This window comes from Lepisma saccharinum, chromosome 27, assembly GCF_977018435.1.
Source record: "Lepisma saccharinum chromosome 27, izLepSacc3.1, whole genome shotgun sequence".
NCBI lineage: Eukaryota > Metazoa > Arthropoda > Insecta > Zygentoma > Lepismatidae > Lepisma > Lepisma saccharinum.
The window spans coordinates 2143514-2167191 of NC_139255.1; the positions used below are offsets into that span (position 1 = coordinate 2143514).

The window sequence follows — 23678 nt, forward strand, 5'->3', positions numbered from 1 at the left end:
TAAATTATATGAGGCTTTTTCTTCCTTCAAGCGCGTCACTACTGGCAATACTGACATGTATTACACACCAGATGAATTCAAAGCACGGAGGCCCATGTTTGTAATCAACACTTCAAAAAGGAAACAAGTTGTGGTGAATGACAGGACAAACATTAAAATTATCTGTGAATTCCATGAAGCTTTACCCGATGACACCATATGTAGTGTCATTCTCATAGGCGAAAAATCATATGTTTATGATGTAAGAAATGAGAGAGTCACGGAGCAATTCTAGAAGAATTACATTATCTTAATACTAGATATACAAATTGAAGCTGGTATCCAATTAAACTTAAACCGGAAGTAAACCGGAAGTGGACCGGAAGTGAACCGGAAGTGGACCGGAAGTGGGCCGGAAGTGGACCGGAAGTGGGCCGGAAGTGGGCCGGAAGTGGACCGGAAGTGGACCGGAAGTGGACCGGAAGTGGACCGGAAGTAAATATGTGTGGGTGGGTGTGGGTGGGTGTGGGTGTGTATGGGTGTGTGTATGGGTGTGGGTGGCCTAGTTTTAAGTGTGGTCAAGAGGGGCATTTTTTTGACAAGTTTATGGACAACAATCTCACAGAAGTGCCTTTTGTAAGTATAGACAAGGAGGCTCTTCCTTTCCGAAAAAGCTCTTCCTTTCCGAAAAATTCTTGAGGGCTTTTTTACAAAAATCTTGGATTAAGCAAGAGTTCCACACTTGAGCAAAAAGCTCATATAGCCATGTTGAGCTTGTTTTAAGTGTAGCAAATCTGCATGAGAGGGGCTCTTCCTTTCGTGGGTTTATAGTAGTACAAATACCACTACTCCTTATAATTAAGTAGTCCTGGGTTCGATTTCCAGTGGAAGGCCAATGCACACTCGTTAGGACTACAGTTTAAAATGGAGATCTAGTGACAATTAGCCTATTTTAGCATGTGGATTTAAAAATATATTACTACTGGATTATTTGCAATTTTCTTCTTTTTGGCTGCCTCATTATACGTAGGTCTCTGACACCCTCGAGTCAAGATTTCTTTCCAGCCCTTTCTTCCTCTTCTTTGAAATTCATGCAAGTTAATCACAAGAACTGCATAACTGATAGTGAAAATTTATATGTTGGAAGAGAACTTGTAAATAGCAATAGCCACTAATAATATCGATTCAGTAATTCGATAGATTTTTTCCAAACCTACAAAACGGATTAAAATTTGGTCACCTCGGTATGGTAGTGATTGTGAATACTCGTTATTAATTAGAACAAAATAAAAATGGTTATTTTAGATATGTTGCATTATTTGAAGATGACAGCTATGTAAAAAATGTGATATAATAAAGAAAGTGGCACATCAAATTACTCACGGAGTGGTTATCGCAGTGCGCTATGATGCAGTAATCCCGGGTTCGGTATTGGGTATTTTTGTGAGTGTCCATTCATCACTTTCATCATATCATCATTGCGAAGTGGAGAAAAGCGATTTTTTTTTTTTAATTTATCAATCAAACATAAAATTCCGCATGTCTTCTTCTTTCCTGGTAATGCAGTGTGAACCCACTTAAAAAGGTCGATATAATTTCGTGCGTATCTGGAGGAAGCAAGGCGAAGATGAAGTTTTATTATTTTATTATTTATTACTTTGATCATACCCAGGCCAAGATTTATGTAAAGGCCCGGTGCTGACATCATCATTTATGCACAGTTTGAGTTAGTCTATAACCTTTAGCCCAAGTCATGTCAGATGGTTAGTTATAAATATATTTTAATATTTTTCCACATTCCAAATATCTTTTTTCTTCAATATATGGCTGCTTTCGAATCAATTTTTCCCCATTGAATGCTGGAAGCTGCAACCCTCCAAATCGTCCTAAATTCTGATTAACTCTTGATCATAAACCTTATACTTGTGAGTATCCCATAAAACTTACTAAGCCTGTTGATTTCTTCTAATCATAACAGTGTTCATTAGATCACATTTTAAAAAAGAGTTCTGATAGTACCTTTAGCTTTCCAATGACAAAATTAAGAAGAAAAGCTTGAATTGATTTCCTTCAACAGGATATTTGCTCAAATTTTCGTAAACTTACTTACTAGACAAAAGTTTCGCCAAATGACATCAAAGCTTGTTATGGGATGAATTGAAACTTGTGAACTTTCTAGTATCTATAATATTCACAAATAAAATATACATGGAGTGAGAACCAGCCTATACTTACAGAACCATTTACATTTCCTAATTGTATATATTTATTGAATTTGATTGGGTGGGCAATCGGGTGGGCACGGGAATTTTTGTGTGGGCGCTTGCCCACCCGTGCCCACCCCTGTCGCCGTCATGAAGACAATAGTGGTGGGACGACGATGTCTTTATTGATGTTTTCGTGCTGGAAGAGTATCGTTTCCCTGTTTTGATGGTTTGGTAATGGCGTGTAGCTGTGGTTATAGCTCGTTCATCCTGCAACTGTCGCTCGAAATTTTATCGGTGATGGTGGTTCTGTGTAGAACCTGAGTTGCGGCCCTTAGAATGGCCGACTTGAATTTGGTCCTTTATGTTATTCTTCCTATTGTCTCTAATGTCATGTCATTTGTCTGTCTAAAGGAGGAATCATATAATAGTGATGCAACAACAAACTAAAACCTAAATACTTGTTTGTAATATTTTAACTGCAAGAAATGGAGACTTTGCATTCCTATTGTAATAATAACTCACTTAATTTCACTATATCACATTCTATAAATGAGATAAAAATTTAGTTGATTCGTAGTGATCGTTGAATAACTTCAAATTACGTTTTGGAATAGAATGACGCATAGTATGATTCTTGGTTTCTAGCGCCATCTTCACTTCACGAAAAACCAGTCAAAGTATTTTACACTAAAGGCCTGTACTGAAAGAAATGCAGAAGTAGACATATTTCTTTATTCACTGAATTAGATCTTTCAAATTGTCCAGAAAGTAAGAAATCTGCTGTGTCAAACGGTCTTAATTTTCATGTGTATGTGTGTGCGTATTATATATACATCAAACAATACACCATTCCCTATTAAGTGATTGATTCCGCAATTATCGAGCAAAAGGCTAGACTTTACAGTACAAAATCATTCAAAATTTTGCGACTTCCGAAGATCAGGAAATTGATTTATTCAAATCGAATTTCATGGCATGATTAAGTCATCCCAATACCCAAATTTCCTAGTCATGGAGCTGATTAATTCAGTTTTGGGTGGGTATTTATGCATGAAGTGCGTTCTACAGCTGACTACACTGTGTTGTAATAAAATATTTTCATAAATTTTAATACCACTCAATTAGAAAATAGCTCTAAAAATACTCTAGATATGATGCAACGACACTTGCCGTGTAAAGTTAAATTAAGATTCACTTACATTGCATCAGATCTAGAGTACTTTCCGAGCTATTTTCTAATTGAGTGGTATTAAAATTTATGAAAATATTTTATTACAACACAGTGTAGTCAGCTGTAGAACGCACTTCATGCATAAATACCTACCCAAAACTGAAATAATCAGCTCCTTGACTAGGAATGTTTGTACGGGATGATATGCGTGGTATAATTTATTTATTTTTTAAGAACATAGCGTTCTTATCTTTGGAAACTTTTCCCTTACAGATAAAACTCCCACTAACTTCGATAATCACAAGAATGATATGAGCCGGCCCCGGTGCCGGATAGGTTAGCACATCGCGCTACGTCGCCAGGGATCCCGGGTTCGAATCCCGGCCTGGGTGTGGATGTTTGTGAGTGTCCATTCATCAATTTCATCATATTATCACTCATCCCCATCTTCTCAAATTAACCAAAAGTGGCACAAAAAGCGAAGTAAATTAAAGCAAAGCAAATCAAGAATGATATGAAATGCCTCAAGATGTGCTGAACTGCTTTTCTAATATCAGTCAGTAACATGACTGTGTCACTAATATATTTATCAGTAGTACAGGTGCCCGGGTTCTAAATAATCTTTTGAGGCTCGAATCATCATTTGAGGCTCAGTGTTGCCAACTCACCCCACGAAAATTTCACCAACTGATATTTTGAAGCCTTTCACGGTGTATGTTAACCTCACAAGCAGTGTTGCCAACTCGGGCGAGGCGTAGCCTTTTATGGTGTATGTTAACCTCACCAGCAGTGTTTCCAACTCGGCGTAGTTTTTCACAGTGTATAATTTTTTAGCTTTTTTTTGTGTGTGTGAGTGTACATGTGTTCGGGCGAGGCGTAGCCTTTTACGGTGTATGTTAATTTTACTAGCCTCAGCGTACATGAGAGTTCTGAATCTTTTTTTGAGGCTCGAATCATTATTTGAGGCTCGTCGTAGCTTTTTATGATGTATATTTTGAGGGCACAGAATTGGCAACACTGTGGGTTTTTACTGTAGCCTTTTATGAGGAACCTATGTGCGCCCAGTGTTGCAAACTCTATGGGCTCTTGTCGTAGCCTTTTATGATGTATATTTTGAGGACAGAGTTGGCGACACTGTGGGTTTTTACTGTAGCCTTTTATGAGGGGGGTCTATTGCCCTCTGTTTACATCTGGCAATACTACCGTAGATTTTTTGACAGTGTTGTTAACCTACTGGTTTTTTTTTTTACTGTAAATTTTCATCAAAGGGCCTGAGGGGGGTCCATGTATTTTTTATGTCTGGCAATACTGTTGGGGGCCTAGTGTTGGCGACACTGTGGGTTTTTACTGTAGTCTTTTATGAGGGGGGGTCTATTGTCTTTTTTTTATATTTGGCAATTTTATTGGATGTTTTTTTGAGGCTTGGGTTTTACCAACCCATCCGAAGAAAATTCCACTATATGATCTTTTACTGGCTAAGCTAACCTACAAATAGAAATTGGCAACACCGACGAGTCTTGAATCATTATTTGATGCTCGTCGGTGTTGCCTACCCACTCTACAAAAATTCTACTATACGATTTTTCACAGGTTAAGCTAACCTACAAATAGGAGTTGGCAGCACTGACTTATAAACCCACTGGGTTCTCTTGGCATGTTTTTTCATGATGTGTTGCTAGGCTATTGAGCATCTTGGCGTATACAGTGTATATATTTTGAGAGGGGGGTTATAGCTTTTTATGCTGTACGAATACTGGAAGCTTGACAGTGACAACCAACAGAGTAGGTAAACCTACATCCAGGAACTGGCAACACTAGTTTCTGACAGTGAATTTGAAATAAAATATTAAACAAAATACATGAGTAAGCACTGTGATTACAAATAGTACCAGTGTTATGCCCCCAACTCCAACTGGACAACTGGGGAAAATAATTGTACAACAATTTGTACCTAATTGTACAATACTTGTACCTAATTGTACAACATATACACAGACATAAAAGAGAGAGCCTTCCGTAACTTACTTCATGTACAATTTATATGATTTTACAACTGTGAAAAGAAAGCATATGTGTTCTGTATGCACACATTTATTCTTATTTTTCGAAGTTGAATGAAAGCACATGTTTTTACGCTCTCGTAATACTAACCTTGCTCCACTGATTTTAAATTGCTTCCATCCGCTTTTTTTTTTCTGTGCTATTTCCGTATGCACGCAACATTCGCTTTCAATAGACAGAAGGAGTGTTAGTATAGCAGGCTCCGAGTTTACAATTTATTAAATTAAACAATAATTTATGTAAGAATATACTTGTACTTACCGAATACAAAATAATAAAAATGCACATGTGAATGTTTGCGTGTGTTCATGTTATATGACGACTGAGTAAAAAAATAATGTTGACTCCCGGAAAGATAAAAGTTCCTAGTTCGACATCAGATGCATGCAAATTTTATGTTTTGCTCTCCAAAATCTTGATTTTTATGTTTGTGCTATTTGTCATACAGCAGAGGAGAAGAGGGGAGAGGGAGGGGAGGGGGTACTATTAGCGCCATCTATTAGCAAACAATAGAAATAAAAAGTAGGGTCAAACTTTTTCAACACCCAAACATTTTAAACGTCTTCACGTAGTAATACAATAGCTGAAGATGTTTAAAAGAGTACTCTTAGTCGACGAAGCTAATTGCTAGTGCCCTTATATTACTAAAATATTCTTTAATTTGCATATTTCTCATACCGCCATATGTTGTTCTAGTTGACTTCTTCCAAAAAAATGCTAATTAGCGAGAGTTAATTAATCAAGGCAAGTAAAAGAAGCAAAATAGAACATATGTGCCGGCGTGAAAATATGTAAAAATTCGATTCAGAGGTGGATCGAATTAAAGTTGGGGGGTATTTTGCATTTTTTCCCTATAATATACAAAACATTTACCGTACATAATCTTTTCTTTTTACAACAGTATAAAATAAGAGGAATGTGTGACAATATCCATATTAATTAGGAAAGTATGTTGTATGCTAGGTTAGCTAATTGTGTCTTCTACAGCTTCACTGTATAGAGGGAAGATGGAAAAAGAGAGCTCTACGGAAACTGACGCTCTTGACAATGCTAGGTTAGCTAATTGTGTCTTCTACAGCTTCACTGTATAGAGGGAAGATGGAAAAAGAGAGCTCTACGGAAACTGACGCTCTTGACAATATTGTACGCCCCGTGAAAATTATATATAAATAAGACTTAAGCGTATTATCTGCTTTCATGTCAGATTTTACCAACCTGTGAGCTGTAGTGTTTAGGTGACAAGCGACCTGCTCAAATATGATACTGTTGACAATATTGTACGCCCCGTGAAAATTATATATAAATAAGACTTAAGCGTATTATCTGCTTTCATGTCAGATTTTGCCAACCTGTGAGCTGTAGTGTTTAGGTGACAAACGACCTGCTCAAATATGATACTGTTGACAATATTGTACGCCCGTGAAAATTACATATAAATAAGACTTAAGCGTATTATCTGCTTTCATGTCAGATTTTACCAACCTGTGAGCTGTAGTGTTTAGGTGACAAACGACCTGCTCAAATATGATACTGTTGACAATATTGTACGCCCGTGAAAATTACATATAAATAAGACTTAAGCGTATTATCTGCTTTCATGTCAGATTTTGCCAACCTGTGAGCTGTAGTGTTTAGGTGACAAACGACCTGCTCAAATATGATACTGTTGACAATATTGTACGCCCGTGAAAATTACATATAAATAAGACTTAAGCGTATTATCTGCTTTCATGTCAGATTTTGCAAACCTGTGAGCTGTAGTGTTTAGGTGACAAGCGACCTGCTCAAATATGATACTGTTGACAATATTGTACGCCCGTGAAAATTATATATAAATAAGACTTAAGCGTATTATCTGCTTTCATGTCAGATTTTACCAACCTGTAAGCTGTAGTGTTTAGGTGACAAGCGACCTGCTCAAATATGATACTGTTGACAATATTGTACGCCCGTGAAAATTACATATAAATAAGACTTAAGCGTATTATCTGCTTTCATGTCAGATTTTACCAACCTGTGAGCTGTAGTGTTTAGGTGACAAGCGACCTGCTCAAATATGATACTGTTGACAATATTGTACGCCCGTGAAAATTACATATAAATAAGACTTAAGCGTATTATCTGCTTTCATGTCAGATTTTACCAACCTGTGAGCTGTAGTGTTTAGGTGACAAGCGACCTGCTCAAATATGATACTGTTGACAATATTGTACGTCCGTGAAAATTATATATAAATAAGACTTAAGCGTATTATCTGCTTTCATGTCAGATTTTACCAACCTGTAAGCTGTAGTGTTTAGGTGACAAGCGACCTGCTCAAATATGATACTGTTGACAATATTGTACGTCCGTGAAAATTATATATAAATAAGACTTAAGCGTATTATCTGCTTTCATGTCAGATTTTGCCAACCTGTGAGCTGTAGTGTTTAGGTGACAAGCGACCTGCTCAAATATGATACTGTTGACAATATTGTACGCCCGTGAAAATTATATATAAATAAGACTTAAGCGTATTATCTGCTTTCATGTCAGATTTTACCAACCTGTGAGCTGTAGTGTTTAGGTGACAAACGACCTGCTCAAATATGATACTGTTGACAATATTGTACGCCCGTGAAAATTATATATAAATAAGACTTAAGCGTATTATCTGCTTTCATGTCAGATTTTACCAACCTGTGAGCTGTAGTGTTTAGGTGACAAGCGACCTGCTCAAATATGATACTGTTGACAATATTGTACGCCCGTGAAAATTATATATAAATAAGACTTAAGCGTATTATCTGCTTTCATGTCAGATTTTACCAACCTGTGAGCTGTAGTGTTTAGGTGACAAGCGACCTGCTCAAATATGATACTGTTGACAATATTGTACGCCCGTGAAAATTATATATAAATAAGACTTAAGCGTATTATCTGCTTTCATGCAAGATTTTACCAACCTGTGAGCTGTAGTGTTTAGGTGACAAGCGACCTGCTCAAATATGATACTGTTGACAATATTGTACGCCCGTGAAAATTATATATAAATAAGACTTAAGCGTATTATCTGCTTTCATGTCAGATTTTACCAACCTGTGAGCTGTAGTGTTTAGGTGACAAGCGACCTGCTCAAATATGATACTGTTGACAATATTGTACGTATATTGTATTGTATAGGAGACTAGAAGCATATAATTTGGCGAAAAAAAACCCAAGTAAGGTCATAGAGAATAGTTAAAAAAAAATTAACAATTATATTTTGCATTGCACAGCATTAGGTATTAAATAACATACCCCCAAAAAATCTCTGCATTATGCGTTCTGTAAAAAATTGCCCTACGTGCCAAATTGCTGTGTCAAGTAAAAATTTTCAAAGACACTGTCGTACTTGTGTGCCGGGAAAGCGAATATGTGCAACCAAACTGTGCTCTAAGTGTGGAATAAATATTTCTATTGACAACTTCAAGCGACACCAGCTTACTTGCAAGAGCACTGGAACATCTCTACCGCAACCTTCCAAGCGAAAGGTAGAAGTAACCTCCCTCGATGCATCGCCACCTGCCAAACGTGTCAAGCTGGCGAAGAAAGCAGACCGATTTGCTTTTGAGCATTTATTAGAAGACTTTAACATAACATCAGACAGCTTTTGCGATGTGCGTAGTTTTCTGGAGAGCGAGCGAGCTAAGATAATATCCATCCTCAACGATGCATTGGCTACATACTCCACTAAATTCTATGCTGTGCTATGCTGCAAGTATAAGAAACCGTCTGATGAAATATATAAATTCTTCCATGCCACAAAAGCAAAAACACTGCATCAGGCAGATGTCACTGACCTCGACAGCATCTACAACAAGTTTGTCGAGGAGCTTGTGGCAAAGCACGAGGAGCATCAGGCTGAAGGCTCGGGCGGTTCGCTGTGTGGCGACCCCCACGAACTTTGTCTGAAACTTAGCAAGTCCCTGCCACTGGCAGGGTCTAGCTATATTGCCCTGCCACCCGAGGTTGAAGCAAGGAAAGCTGTTCTCAATATTCAGAACAAAGACACCAAATGCTTCCTCTGGTCGGTGCTGGCAGCATTGCACCCTGTTCACTGGAAAAACAGTCCACGCTACGTTTCACACTACAAGCAGTATGAGTCGGAACTGGAGGATGCAATGGCCGGGATTGCCTACCCTGTAGAAGTCTCGCATATTCGCAAGTTTGAGGTTCGTGCTCGTGACTTGTTGGGCCTACAATTAGCCATCAATGTTTACGGTCTCACCGAGAACAAAAATGAGGTCCACCCCATCCGGGTGAGCAACGTGAGCAACAACAACGAGGTGCGAGAAATCAACCTCCTGCTCATCAAGGACGAAACCCATCACCATTACACCCTTATCCGTTCTCTCTCTCGGCTTGTTTCGAGCCAACGGAGCAAAGACAAAACCCACGTCGAGGTGTGTCGCAGGTGCTTCGCTATATTTCATAATCGAGAACAGCGGGATTACCGGCGCATCAGAGGACCCAACATTGCTGCTGAGAAGCTAGCTCGCCACATGTTCTACTGTGGTACCAACAAGCCTGCACGAATTATCCTGCCCGAACCTGGTGCAGTAGAGTGCTTTCGCATGCACAGTGCTATGGTGAAGCATCCTGCCTATATTGTAGCAGACTTCGAGGCCTTTCTTCAACCTCTGTCTAACTGCGAGCCCAACCCCGAAACATCCTCTACCATTGCTTTCCAAATCCACGAGGCCTCGAGTTACTCCTATGTTGTGGTGTGGCGAGACCAACATATTGCCTCCGAGCCCTATGTGTATCGCGGTCCCGACCCGGTCAAACACTTTCTGGAGAGAATGCAACAGGAAGCCATCAAGATAGGGAAGGTGCTGTTGGCCCCCAAGCCCATGCTGCCTCTGTCTCCCAAAAACAAGCATCAGCACGAAATGGCTCTAAATTGTCCTGTTTGCAACTCGGTCTTCACTGACGATAACAAAAAGGTCCACCACCATGACCATTATGGGACCGGAAGCTACATTGGCCCGTGGTGCAACAGATGTAACTTGAGAGCCAGGGACCCGCGCTTCATACCGGTCTTTTTTCACAATGGCTCGGGATATGATTTCCATCACTTGGTCACACATCTAGGGTACGACAATGCGAGAATCAATGTCCTGGCACAGAACGAGGAGCGTTATATTAGCGTCAGCAAGTGGGTGCCGATCCCCGACTCAAAAAGCAGCAGCATCGAGCTTCGGTTCCTCGACTCTCTGAGGTTCCTCCAGGCAAGCCTCGATGCTCTTGCTGGGAAGCTCAGAGACGACCAACTAGCCATTACCACATCAAGTTTCCCGAACTTAGATGTCGCACTCATCAGACGTAAAGGGGTCTGCCCCTACGAATACGTCACAGACCCTTCCAAGTTCGAAGAAGAGTTGCTGCCTCCCCAGGATAAGTTCTACAGCCAGCTGAGAGGTTCAGGTATTACCGACGAGGAGTACAAGCATGCTCAGTCTATGTGGGTCGAGTTGGGTTGCCGAACTTTCGGTGATTACCACGATGCATACCTGAAGCTTGATGTGACGCTTCTTGCCGATGTGTTCCAGGCGTTTCGGGCGACTGCGATAAACATTTACAACCTGGACCCTGTATATTTTTACAGCCTTCCTGGACTGGCATGGTCGGCCATGCTCCTGCTGACTAAAGTTAAACTTTCACTTATCTCCGATAATGATATCATGCTTTTCATCGAGAAAGCTATCCGGGGCGGCATGGTCCAAGTGTCGCAACGCTTCGCACACGCCAACAATCACCACATGGCCACTGGTTACGACCCCTCCCAACCATCAAGCTACATCATGTACACTGACGTGAATAATCTTTACGGGCACTCCATGATGCAGCCACTCCCAACAGGAGAGTTTAAGTGGGTTGATCCTTTATACCACGACATCGAAAAAAAATGCGACGAGTTTGGGTTTTTTGCCGAGGTGGACCTTGACTTCCCCGAGAAGCTGCAGGATACATTCTGTGACCTTTCGCCTGCTCCGGAAGTCAAGTGCCCACCTGGCTCGGATCAACCGAAGCTCGTCATGGACTTGGAGCCCAAAAAGCGTTATGTGCTACACTACCGGAACCTCCAGTGATTAATGCAGCAAGGGGTCTCGGTCAAAGCAGTTTACGACGTGCTCTTGTTCAGGCAGTCTCCATGGTTGAAGCCGTACATCGAACTGAACACCAACCATCGCACTGCTGCCACTTCGGAACTTGATCGCGATTTTTTCAAATTAATGAACAATGCGGTATTTGGGAAGACCATGGAGAATGTGCGAAATCGCGTTGATGTGAGGTTGGTGACGAAGAAAACACAGTGTCGTCGACTTGTTGCAAGCCCGCTGTTCGGGTCTCGAACAATTTACAACGAACAGATGTCTCTGATTCACATGAACCGGGGCAAGGTGCTACTCAACAAGCCCATCTATGTGGGAGCTGCAGTTTTGGATCTGAGCAAGATGTGCATGTTCGAGACATATTACGGCATACTACGTGCACACTACAACCACAATATCTCGCTCCTCTACACAGACACAGACAGCTTGGTGTACCATGTTCGCACGGCCGATGCGTATGGTGATATAGCCAAAGTTCCAGTTCTTGTCAAGCTCTTCGACACATCGGGCTATCCCCAGCTAAACCGGTATGGAATTCTGCCCCGGAACAAAAAAATACCCGGCAAACTGAAGGACGAGAAAGACGGGGATGTGATTGTGGAGTTTGCTGGACTTCGTGCCAAAGCCTATGCGATCCGGGCTGAGGGTTCTGTAACAAAAAAAGCAAAGGGTGTAAGTAGGCAAGTGGTTCGGGAGCACCTCAAGTTTGAGGATTACCTCGAGTGCCTCAGAACAAAATCGCCCATTCTACAAAAAGAGCATCGTATCCAAAGCGTCGATCATGTGCTTACAACTAATATTGTCAGGAAAGTTGCTCTGGATGCACACGACGACAAGAGGTGTATTCTTGAATGTGGGGTCCATACACTTCCGTGGGGCCACTATCGCCTCCAAACTAGTAAGACCTGCCCAGAGTGCAACAAAAAGTAATAGGCAATGCGAAAAAAAAACAATTTTAATTTACTTCCACTTCCTCGATTACATGCATGCATGGCACAGCAAAATTAAACTTCTGGAAACTGCTAATTACAATTTGTACTTATATATATAAAATTCCACATTTCTTATTGTGTGCTATTTTTTTTTATTTATTTAAAACTGTTCAGTCACTCTTTCATTCTTGACGTCATACACAAATGTTTTCTCTGCAATATGAATGACACTGCACAGAGTATCTGCAGGCAAGGCATCGTGGAACTCGCATACAATCTTGATGTTGGTACGATCGTTGACCACCACTTGCTTTCTTTTCGTGGTGTTGATGACGGTCATGGGTCTCCGTGCTTTGAATTCGCTGGGCGCGTAGTACATGTCCACGCTTCCTTCGGTCACGCGTTTGTAAGCTGTGTAAGCTTCGTAAAGTTTGAGGTAATCGTTTTTGGTCATGTCGAGGTTGTAATTCTCGCGCGGGAACACTTCGTTCCTACCGTTCTCCAGATAAACGTTCTTGATCTTGCAGTCGTCAAACTTGCTGGAATCTTTTTCCTGATCGTTATCGCGTCCGGTCTGAAAAAGCACTACGACGAAATCTGGCATGTCGAACTGTATGTTGTTGAACTGCGTCGTCACGTCGAATTCCATGTGACTTCCCGACGCCACCTTCTGTACGCACTGGTAACCGTGAAAGTGAATCGGCACCTGCGGACTTTTCAAGATCTCCGCTTTGAACTTGAGGGCGTAATTCGTTTCGTATTCCACCACCGGCATTCTCAATTCCATGCTCCGGATGACGCATTTTGCTGCTTCGGGTAAAGTGTTGGCTATCGGCGTGGTGCCGTCCGGACCCAAAGTAGCGTATCTCATCAGTGCGTCGTTGTCGTTGGCCGCTCTTCGAAACGTGATCCTCAGTCCCCCCTTCCACATGATCTCCTTGTAGTCCGAGAAGAAACCAGGCAGCAGACGCATGGGAAAGAGCACCGTGTGACTTGTCGTCGATATTTTGGTCCCGGCTTCGAATCCCCCGGCCTGGTAGTACGCTGCGTCCGTTTTGGATAATTTCAACGTTCCCACTGCCGTCGACGTGATGCCTGGATAATCTATTCTGTCGATGACGGTGTTGTGTTTCCTCACCTCCACCTGCGAGAACAGGTGAGGCACGAAGTTGTCCACGAGTATCAAGTTTGCTGCTGCGGGAAACGCGTCTCCGCTTTCTTTCTTCACCACGTCGAATTGAAGGTAGAGGTCCGCTCTGTGAGGATGAATGAACCCGTCGCCTACGTCCACGTCGTATTCGATCTCCCTGTTCGCTTCGTTCAGATTGGCGAACGTGCGACGGTTGGGAGGGAAAGATTGCAATTCGTAACTTTCGATTTGCTCCATTTTACATGTATGGTTATTTATTATACGTTGATCTCCACGATGGCCGTCGTAGTGGCACCTGCGAAATCCACCACGTCTCCTTTCTCGTTCGTCACCACCAACTCTATGTCGTCTATGCGGTTGCGACATACTGGAAAATAGATCGGCGAAGAGGGCGTGTAGATGATCGGTTCCATGAACTCGGAACTTGGTTTGAAAGTGGCTATGATTCCCGTCTGCTTGTGACTTCCTAATAATCCGTCCGAAGATTTCGTGATCATACCTTCCGCCACGTTGCAGTGTACGTTCAGAGTCTCTATGGCCAAGAATTTAGGAATGTTGGTTGCTACGTGCTTGATGCCAGCTTCGAGTTTTGGGTGGTTGTTCTCGAAACCTAAAAGCTCTCCCATGGTGCCCAGGTCCACGGTCTCCGTCGCGGATAGGATTTCCACTCTGTGCGTGACCGAATTTTGAGAAAGGTATGTGCCTTTGGGTAATTGAGCTTGCAAAGTGGAAAGATTGTATTGTCCTGGCGTGACGACGATGTGCTCGCTTCCGACGCTAATTTTGTTGTTGTGCTGCGTGACGTTAGGTATGAGGTACATGCTGTAGAATGCACGCAGAGCCACGGATTTAGGATAGACGATGTCGTCGTGCAGCGTGAGTTTCAAGATTGAAGATTCGCTCGTGAGATGGAACACGCCCATCCTAATGATGCTGTTTGAGGTTCCACAATGCTTTCTGGAAATCCTCGATCGTAGGGTTATTTATTTTAGAGAGAAACGCGAGCACGGAGAGGCAGAGATGACCGCAGTTCACGTCTCCGAAATTTTGAATGCGTTCGTCGTTGTAGTATATAGAGGTTTTGTTCGTTTTCAGATAATGAATTAAATTTGTAGGTGGAACACCTCCGAAAGAATCGAAAACGAATGCTTTATCATCATTTTTGTGGTAACATATCCAATGCGTGCCTGGATTTTCTTGACCGTCCAAGTTGACTACTCCGCATTCTCTTTTTTTGACGCTTGAAGGTAACGAGTCGGACATGAAAACTCCTCTGAAGTGTTTGATTCGTAACGGTCCGATCAGAGATTCAATGTCTCGGTTGGTGAGTGCTGTTGTTTCTTTTTTTAAACTTCTTCATCACGCCCTTCCCCCCCTTTCTTCTCCATGGCCAGGTTGTGACGTTTCTGTTCTTCCAATTCCGCTTTGTTCTTCTTCGAGTCGATGACGGTTTTCGCGATGGCGGCACTTCCGCCGGCCAAACTTCCCACGGCCCCCAATGCTGCCAGGATGGCCGGGATGCTGAATATGAAACTTCCGATCTTTTGCTGTTTCCGCGAACGCTGCAATCTTTTCAATTGAGGTGTGCTGAGCAGAAATTTCATTCCGTGTCCTTTCGACAAGCAAGAACGTTTCTTCTCGCGTTGTTTCTTGGTGAGTAACCCATCGAGGGCACCTAGATTTTTAAGATTGGAGTATGGTATCTGGTACACGACACCCTTGGGCTTCATGTTGATGCTCTATGTGTTATTTTCATGGTATGTTATTTATATATATATTCTGAGATTTTTTCTTGTGTAGTTTTTTTACGGTATGTTATTTATATACCCCACCCCAATTTTTGTTTTGTGTTCATGGATATGGTGGTACCCAGTGCGGCGACCCGTTCACCCTGCGATGCGTCTCTGCTCACGAACCTTTCGAAAGCTGCATGTTCCAATTTTTTGTCTGCTTCGTGACGTGCGTCCAGATCCGTCTGCGTGGTGTTGTAGGCGATGTCGTGATCTTTGCATGCGGCGTCCAACGGATTCACACCCTTGTCTCCTCTCTCCAATCTTTTCTCGAGTTTGGTACCCGGTCCGCAGTACTGGTAGCCAGGTAGATGCATCTCGAAAGGTAACTTGTTGATGATGTCGTTCACGAGTCCTTTTCCTTCGGCCGCGTTCCAAAATTTCGGAGGCAGCGTGTTGATGATTTTGATCAGGTAACCTATGCCCTTGTCGTCGTTCACGATGAAGTTGGAAAGTTTCGTGCTGATCATGTCCACGATGCCAACCTTCTCGTTGTAGAAATTACGATTGCCTGCATTCTCTTCGCCGGCTATCACCAACAATCGGTCCACGAGTTTCCTAACGTCGTCCACCCAAACGAATTCTTTGGGTAACGTGTTGTAGCGTTTGACGCCGCTGCCTGTTTTGACCTGGTTCCAAATCGGTTTGATGAGTTTCCTGTACTTCTCGCCGCTGCTCGATTTCACCCTATTCTGCGAGGCGTCGTTGTTCTGGTACAAGGCATCCGTCATGATCAGAATTTCCTTGTAACTTTGGTAATCTTCGTCGGTGTAATCTTTCGGCTGCTTTTTGGCAACGAGTTCCCACAGTCCCACCGTACCCGGATACCTGTTCCAACTATCCTTGTCGCCTAAATTGACTTTAATGTCGTTGCCTTCGAAGGTCACCTTCGATTTCCCAATCTTCCACACCACACCACCGCCTTCGCTGGTTTCCATGCTGGGATACAATCCGAACACTTCGTCCTTGTCGAATTTCCCCGTGCTCAGGTAGTCTCGTGCCAAAGGTCCCAACTCGATTTTATCCGAAGACGTGCTGCCTATGGCTCGACGTCGTGCCGGTGCATCCTTCAGTTCGAACGGCGTCGAAGGAATGCTCGAAATAGGCGTGGGTACGGCGTAACTTTTAGCTGCGAGCGGTACGAGTCCGTTGATCAAATTTTTATTTTGTTCCGTGACACTTTTAATTTCTTTACCTAGACTGCTGATGGCATCGATCACGGGTTGATCCTGACGTTTCTTCTCTTCGTAGAATCCGCGATTCTCGGATTTCCAACCTTTGAAGCGTTTCGCGAGGTAATCGCGAAGCTTGAGATTTTCGTCTTCGATTTTTCGTTTCGTCATGACGTTATTTATACACGTCGTTTCTCACAACGTTGCAACGTTTAGAAAGTCGTTGATTTTGTTTCTGTATTTTCCGTCGTTGGGTTTCCTCGTCATGTCGATCGTCGCGAATCCGAAATCGTCACCGTTCCAGCAAGTAGAGCAGCAGCGTTCCGAAAATTGATTGTAGTTCATGTCTCCGCCTACGTAGTCATCGTACGCGTGCTTGAGGTTGGTGTGATCTTGACGAAACAAACATATGAAATTAGCGTTGTCGCGTACTAACTCTTTTGGAATTTTGGAAAACGTTTGAGCTAGGTAAAAGCAATCCATTTCTTTGTGACGACCTTGCGTGAAAAAGTTGCGAATTTCATTTTGATTTTCCAGGATGGCGTCGTCGAACACAACGACTGAATTTTCACGACAATCGTCGAGTGGTTTTATTTCCGAGGCGAACGTTGCAATGTCCAGACCATCGTACAGTTTCATCAGTTGCTGGTATTTGGATTGCTCCAAACTTTTCGAGAACACGTACAGGTGCCTGTTCTTCCAATCTAACCAATTCGGTGCGAGGAGAAAATTGTCCACGAGCAGTGTCGTTTTCCCACACCCCGAAGGACCTACGATCAGACAGCGGATGCTGTCGGGAAGCAACTTGCCGTTCTTTTTTTTCTCGTTTGACTTTCCGGATCCGGTAGACGCTTCACCACGTTCCACGAACTCACAAGATCACTTCGTTCGCGTCGATCCAACTCTTTTCCGGAAGTCCCAGCCATTTGACAAACAGTTTGTCACCTTTCCTACGCAATACTTTCTCGATGAGGTACGTGTCGGGGTGTTTTGTTTTAGAGAGTTCCTTTTCGTAAAATCTTCCTTTCAAAATCTCGCCGCTACTATCTTTTATTATATACGTGTATCGGTTTCCGGGTAGAACTCGAACCACCGTAAAGAGTTCCGTGCTCCAATTTTTTGTGAATCCCTTCTCGAAGGTGCGTTTGAATTTGCTGATCCTCACCCGGTCTCCAATTTTGTATTTAGCTTTTTTTGTCGTGGGTGTGTACTTTGGACAGTAAACTGTAGAAATTAAACGCTGCTCGTCGGACTTGGTAACGTCGGCTGGCTTCATGCCTATCGTTCTGTGTACCGTATCATTATAGGTGTCGACGAGTTCCGGCAGGATGTCGACCCATTTGTAATTTCCCCGAAGCGTGAATCGTTTCCACATGTGTGTTTTCAAGGTTCGATTGAATCTTTCCACGATGCTGGCTTTGATGTGACTGAAGGTCGAATAATGTTGAATCTTGTGTTTTTGAATAAACTTTTGGAATACAGCGTTGTAAAATTCTTTACCGTTGTCCGTTTGCAGAAACCGTGGTTGTCTGCCGCCGCTTTCGCGAAAAATTAATTTGAATGCTTCCGTGACGCATGTTCCCGTTTTCGCCTTCAAAGGTAGAGCCCATGCGAATTTCGAGAATGTGTGTATGACGGTGAGGAGGTACTTGTTGCCCTTGTTCAATTTATGTACATTTTTCAAATTGCCACTGCTCATCTCCACGAGATCGCTTTGCCAGAGGTCGTCGATGCCCTTGGTTACCACAGCCAAACGTTCGTAGTTACGGCGTGCAGGTTTATGCAATTCTTCGACGATGGCTTGCCTAGACATTTTTTTGTTTAGAGATTACGTTTCAAGAGAAGCACAAGCGTGATGGGATTCAAAGAGGGTGGCACCTCGCTCGTGTTTTGAATGATCAGCTTATCGCCGGCACTCACGTCGAAAACGGTGAGATCTTCGTCTTCGTGTATTTCATATATATTGCGCGTTTCGTTCCAACGTGCCAGAGGAATGTTTCCTGCTTTCTGGACACCACGATTCGATATCAAAGTCATGGTGGGAACGCTAGCTTTTCTACCGTGAGACCAGTACGAAAATTCGTTTATCTGAATCGTGCCATCGAGGAGAAACTTGTAGTACGGATGATAAGGATGCAACATGTACAGTTTGTTACCTTCGACGAACGTGGAGATTCTCTGTTGATTGGGTACGCTGTTGATTTCGATGGCTTGCAAGGTGAACAATTTGGCGAATTTAGTGTCGACGCCGAGCAGATTACTGTGAACTTGTCCGAGTTTATTTTCGATGGGCAGCAAATGCTCGATTATGGCATCCGTTACGGCAGAAAACGACGGTTTGATTTTCACTTCCACGTTCAACTGCTTGTAGTTTTCGTTGAGTTCTTGCAACTTGGCACCGAAAGAGGCCAGCGTCGATTCCTGCGTGGATTCCAGCACTCCAACTTGATCTCTGATGTTGACGACAATGTTCTGAAGGTTCTCGACTTGATTCAATTTCGAGCTCTTCTCGGTAAGATCGTTCACGATCCTTCGCATCTCTGTAAACTGCGTGTGAAGGTCGGCGACGCTCTGCGAAGTGGGCAGCGTCGATACCAGCGAACTAATTTCGTCTCGAATCTGTTCCACGTTCGCCGTTTCCGTTTCTAGTCGTTTCAGCATTCGAGATATGTTTCTTTTCAAAGCGTGCAATTCTTTGGAGGTGGGGAGATTGGCCACCCTACTCTCGAGATCGCTCAATGAACTTTTGATGTCGTTCGAATCGGATAGTGCCGTCACCGCCGTTTTCAATTTTTCCAAATCTTCGCTCGAAGGCACGCTCGTCCGTAACGATTCCAAGTCACCCTGTATGTTGTCGAGTACGTGATGAAAATGAGCGAGATTCGTTTCGACGTTTAAATTTTCTAAATATTCGATCTTCTGCTGAACCGTGCTTAACGTGTCTTGAATGCTCGTCAACGCTCTCGCTTCAGCGTGAATATTTTTAATTTCTTCGTTGATCAATTCCAAGGACGCCTGAAGCGTGGCGATGGTGGTTTGAATGTGTTCGAAATCTTGATAGGCCTCCAATTGAATTTTTATGTTCGCGACGCTTTTACCGATGACCTGCAGTTCGTCCGACGATGGTAGGTTCGTCATGGTATCTTCCAAAGTCTGCAACTTGGATTTAATTTCTTCCAACGTGCCGGTGAATTCTTCTTGTAATTTGGAAACGACGACGTGCAAGCGTTCTGCGTCTATATCGTTCACGACGGTTTGAAGTTCAGAGAAATTCTTTTCTATTGCGGAAGTTCGTTCTTCGATTTCGAGTTTCAATTTTTCCAAATCTTCATTTTTCGATTGAAATTGCTGTAATTTGGCCAAATCATTTTGAAGCGAATCCACGCTCAACTGTATATTTTGAACGCTGTCGTAAGAAGGTACGTCGACATAATTTTTTATCAGCATCTTCAGTTCGGAATCGATTTTCAGAATGGGGTCGAGACATTGCGTTTGGAGCGTAGCGATTTCCGACTCTAAACTTTTGTTTAAGGTCTCCTGCAAAGCAATCAAATCGGTCCTCAACTTCTTAACTCGAATATCCAACATGAGAATCTCTTCTGCGTGGTCTACACGCTTGGTGTTGCCGAAAATGTCGTTAGGCATTTTTGGTTAACGGTTATTTATAATAGGATAAACGATTCGTAATTCTACAAAAAGAGGAATGAGTTTGTCGTAATCTCCGAGGAGTTCCACGTACAGGTAATCTCCTGCGGAAACATCGTACGTAATGTAAGAAAGCATCTTGTCGTGCTTGATTCGAAAAATATTCTTGCCGGTAGAAATTTTGATTTCGCCTGCGTTTTCCGGATTCACGGTGATTTGAAGTTTCCCGTCGATCGGAATTTCGTAGAAATGTAAATTGTTATTAAAAACATAAAACATCTTGCCCACATCGTCGTCCAGTTTCGTCCAAATGCTGTTGAGATGAACAATCAGTAAACCATTGAGTTTGGATAACATGGAAGATAAGAGGTTATTGGAATTTTGCGGTGCAGTCTCCATGTTGATCTGTTTGCGGAAGCCAAAAAGATTCATTGTCCTTGTTAGTTATTTAAGAATACGGTCAAAGTTTTTTTTGCAATGACACGCAAAGTTTTTTTTTGTTTGCTTGCGTCACAATACAGGCACCCGCGCGCGTGTGTGTGTGCGACACATTGTTCCCGAAAGAGGTTTACAAAGGTCACGATATATAAACATTTGGTCCCACAGTTGGAAAATTACGGTAAGGTGCATTCATCCTTCAAGGATGAGAGAGTGCATTTGTTACAATACACGCGCGCGTACACTCACACACACACAAAAAGCTAAAAAAATTATACACCGTGAAAGGCTACAACAAGTTGGAAACACTGCTAGTAGGAAACACTGCTAGTAAAATTAACATACACCGTGAAAGGTTTCAAAATATTATATAGTGGAATTTTTGTAGAGTGGGTAGGCAACACCGACGAGCATCAAATAATGATTCAAGACTCGTCGGTGTTGCCAATTTCTATTTGTAGGTTAGCTTAGCCAGTAAAAGATCATATAGTGGAATTTTCTTCGGATGGGTTGGTAAAACCCAAGCCTCAAACAAAACATCCAATAAAATTGCCAAATATAAAAAAAGACAATAGGTCCCCCTCATAAAAGGCTACAGTAAAAACCCACAGTGTAGCCAACACTAGGCCCCCAACAGTATTGCCAGACATAAAAAATACATGGACCCCTCAGGCCCTTTAATAAAAATTTACAGTGAAAAAAACCCAGTAGGTTAACAACACTGTCAAAAAATCTACGGTAGTATTGCCAGATGTAAACAGAGGGCAATAGACCCCCCCCCTCATGAAAAGCTACAGTAAAAACCCACAGTATTGCCAGACATAAAAAATACATGGACCCCCCTCAGGCCCTTTGATGAAAATTTACAGTAAAAAAAAAAAACCAGTAGGTTAACAACACTGTCAAAAAATCTACGGTAGTGTTGCCAGATGTAAACAAAAAGCAATAGACCCCCCTCATAAAAGGCTACAGTAAAAACCCACAGTGTTGCCAACTCTGTCCTCAAAATATACATCATAAAAGGCTACGACAAGGGCCCACAGAGTTTGCAACACTGGGCGCACATAGGTTCCTCATAAAAGGCTACAGTAAAAACCCACAGTGTTGCCAATTCTGTGCCCTCAAAATATACATCATAAAAAGCTACGACGAGCCTCAAATAATGATTCGAGCCTCAAAAAAAGATTCAGAACTCTCATGTACGCTGAGGCTAGTAAAATTAACATACACCGTAAAAGGCTACGCCTCGCCCGAACACATGTACACTCACACACACAAAAAAAAGCTAAAAAATTATACACTGTGAAAAACTACGCCGAGTTGGAAACACTGCTGGTGAGGTTAACATACACCATAAAAGGCTACGCCTCGCCCGAGTTGGCAACACTGCTTGTGAGGTTAACATACACCGTGAAAGGCTTCAAAATATCAGTTGGTGAAATTTTCGTGGGGTGAGTTGGCAACACTGAGCCTCAAATGATGATTCGAGCCTCAAAAGATTATTTAGAACCCGGGCACCTGTACTACTTTTATCATAATGATGTATTCCTAATGTAGTAGGAAGCCTATACAGGGTGTCCCGCTCTGAATACTTCTATTTTAATGTTTTTTCTTGTACTGAAATAATAATGAATCTGTTAGTAAGAGCCAATCTCCATGCTGATACAAGACAATTATTGCACTCTAAGTGTGGCTACCTCAGTACAGCCTAGTTGATGTGGTTGAACAATTGGAGGTTCCTTTTTCTCTACATCGATTAAATAGAATATTGAGTTGTGGACTTGGAGGTGGTGTAACTGAAAAGTCTCCTCAGCCAAATTATTTCAAATTTTTCTATTACAGTTGTAAATGCAGTGTTATTAGCAAATAGATTAATTTCACTATGACTGGGAGTTTAATATGTGATTAATAATGTAATAATGTTCATGAGTGAAATATTATTAATTTACATATAACTGACATTATCATCAGATTTATATTTTAATATCTTCAATATGTATAGGATTGGGTTTCTTCTTTCTAGCGGTACGCAATAGTACACCCTTCGGCTCAGTTTTATAGGTAATAATAGGACTAAAAACATTTTATTTTAACGACAGCAATATGTGTATGAGTGCTGGTGCGTATAATTTACAATATAATATTAAAATGTTACTTTACCGTGTGGTTGTTTTATATCTTGCTAATCATTTTGCTCTGGGGTAGGGCAGACTGCTCCACAGTGGATGTTCCGGGACAATTCCGGGACCACGGGGGACTCACGGATTTCGGAAAGGTAAGGGAATGTACTTTTGTAAAAGCATTATAAGAATATGTAATTGTAGTGTATTGTTTTCCCAAAGATAAAGTATTTCATACCAACAATTGATTGCTAGCATTCATTGTTGATTTATTTTCAGTCCGTTGCACCGAGCTGCTTGTATCACATGTTATACATTTAGTAACTAATGTTACGTTACACACGGTAAAACATAAGGATAAGCTGGAGCTTTATAACAATCCAATGAAAGTCCTTTTCATTTTACGGCTCACGAGGTACATTACAAGATTCGGCTGATGGTAGTAACTTCTTCTTCCTTTATTGGCTCGCACCGCCGCGTTCATAATCGTGTTACCAGCGGGCGCGTGACGCATTTTTTACGTAATTTAATATCATTCATTATGAGCAAGGATTTCTATAATATAAACGTAAATTTTTTTGGTCTACATTTGTTTTTATCATATCTGAGGTTAATATAAATGAAACATATTTAAATACAAGTTAGAATGCTGAAACAAATAAAAAATACATCACGTAACTTATTACATATTTATAGCGCACCACACTTTTCATCAGCAGGCGCGTGTCGTACTTTTTACGACAGATATTCCTGCTGAAAACCTAAATGTTACAAGTATTTTTTTTTATTTTAAGCATTCTAACTTGTATTTCAACATGTTTCATTTATATTAACCTTCAGATATGATATAAATAAATGTAGGCCCAAAAAAATTTA

At 41.9% G+C, this 23678-nt stretch overlaps 1 protein-coding gene across 1 annotated transcript in view; it reads left to right on the plus strand.

The window, feature by feature from the left end:
• The window catches only part of LOC145980033 (dipeptidase 1-like), a 174267-nt gene extending 151365 nt beyond the window's left edge, over positions 1-22902 (plus strand). The window contains exon 6 of the mRNA XM_083113008.1: positions 22893-22902. Coding sequence (XP_082969134.1) covers position 22893 — 1 coding nt within the window. The 3' untranslated portion in view covers positions 22894-22902. The remainder of the gene's footprint in view (positions 1-22892) is intronic.
• Positions 22903-23678: the final 776 nt, after the last annotated feature.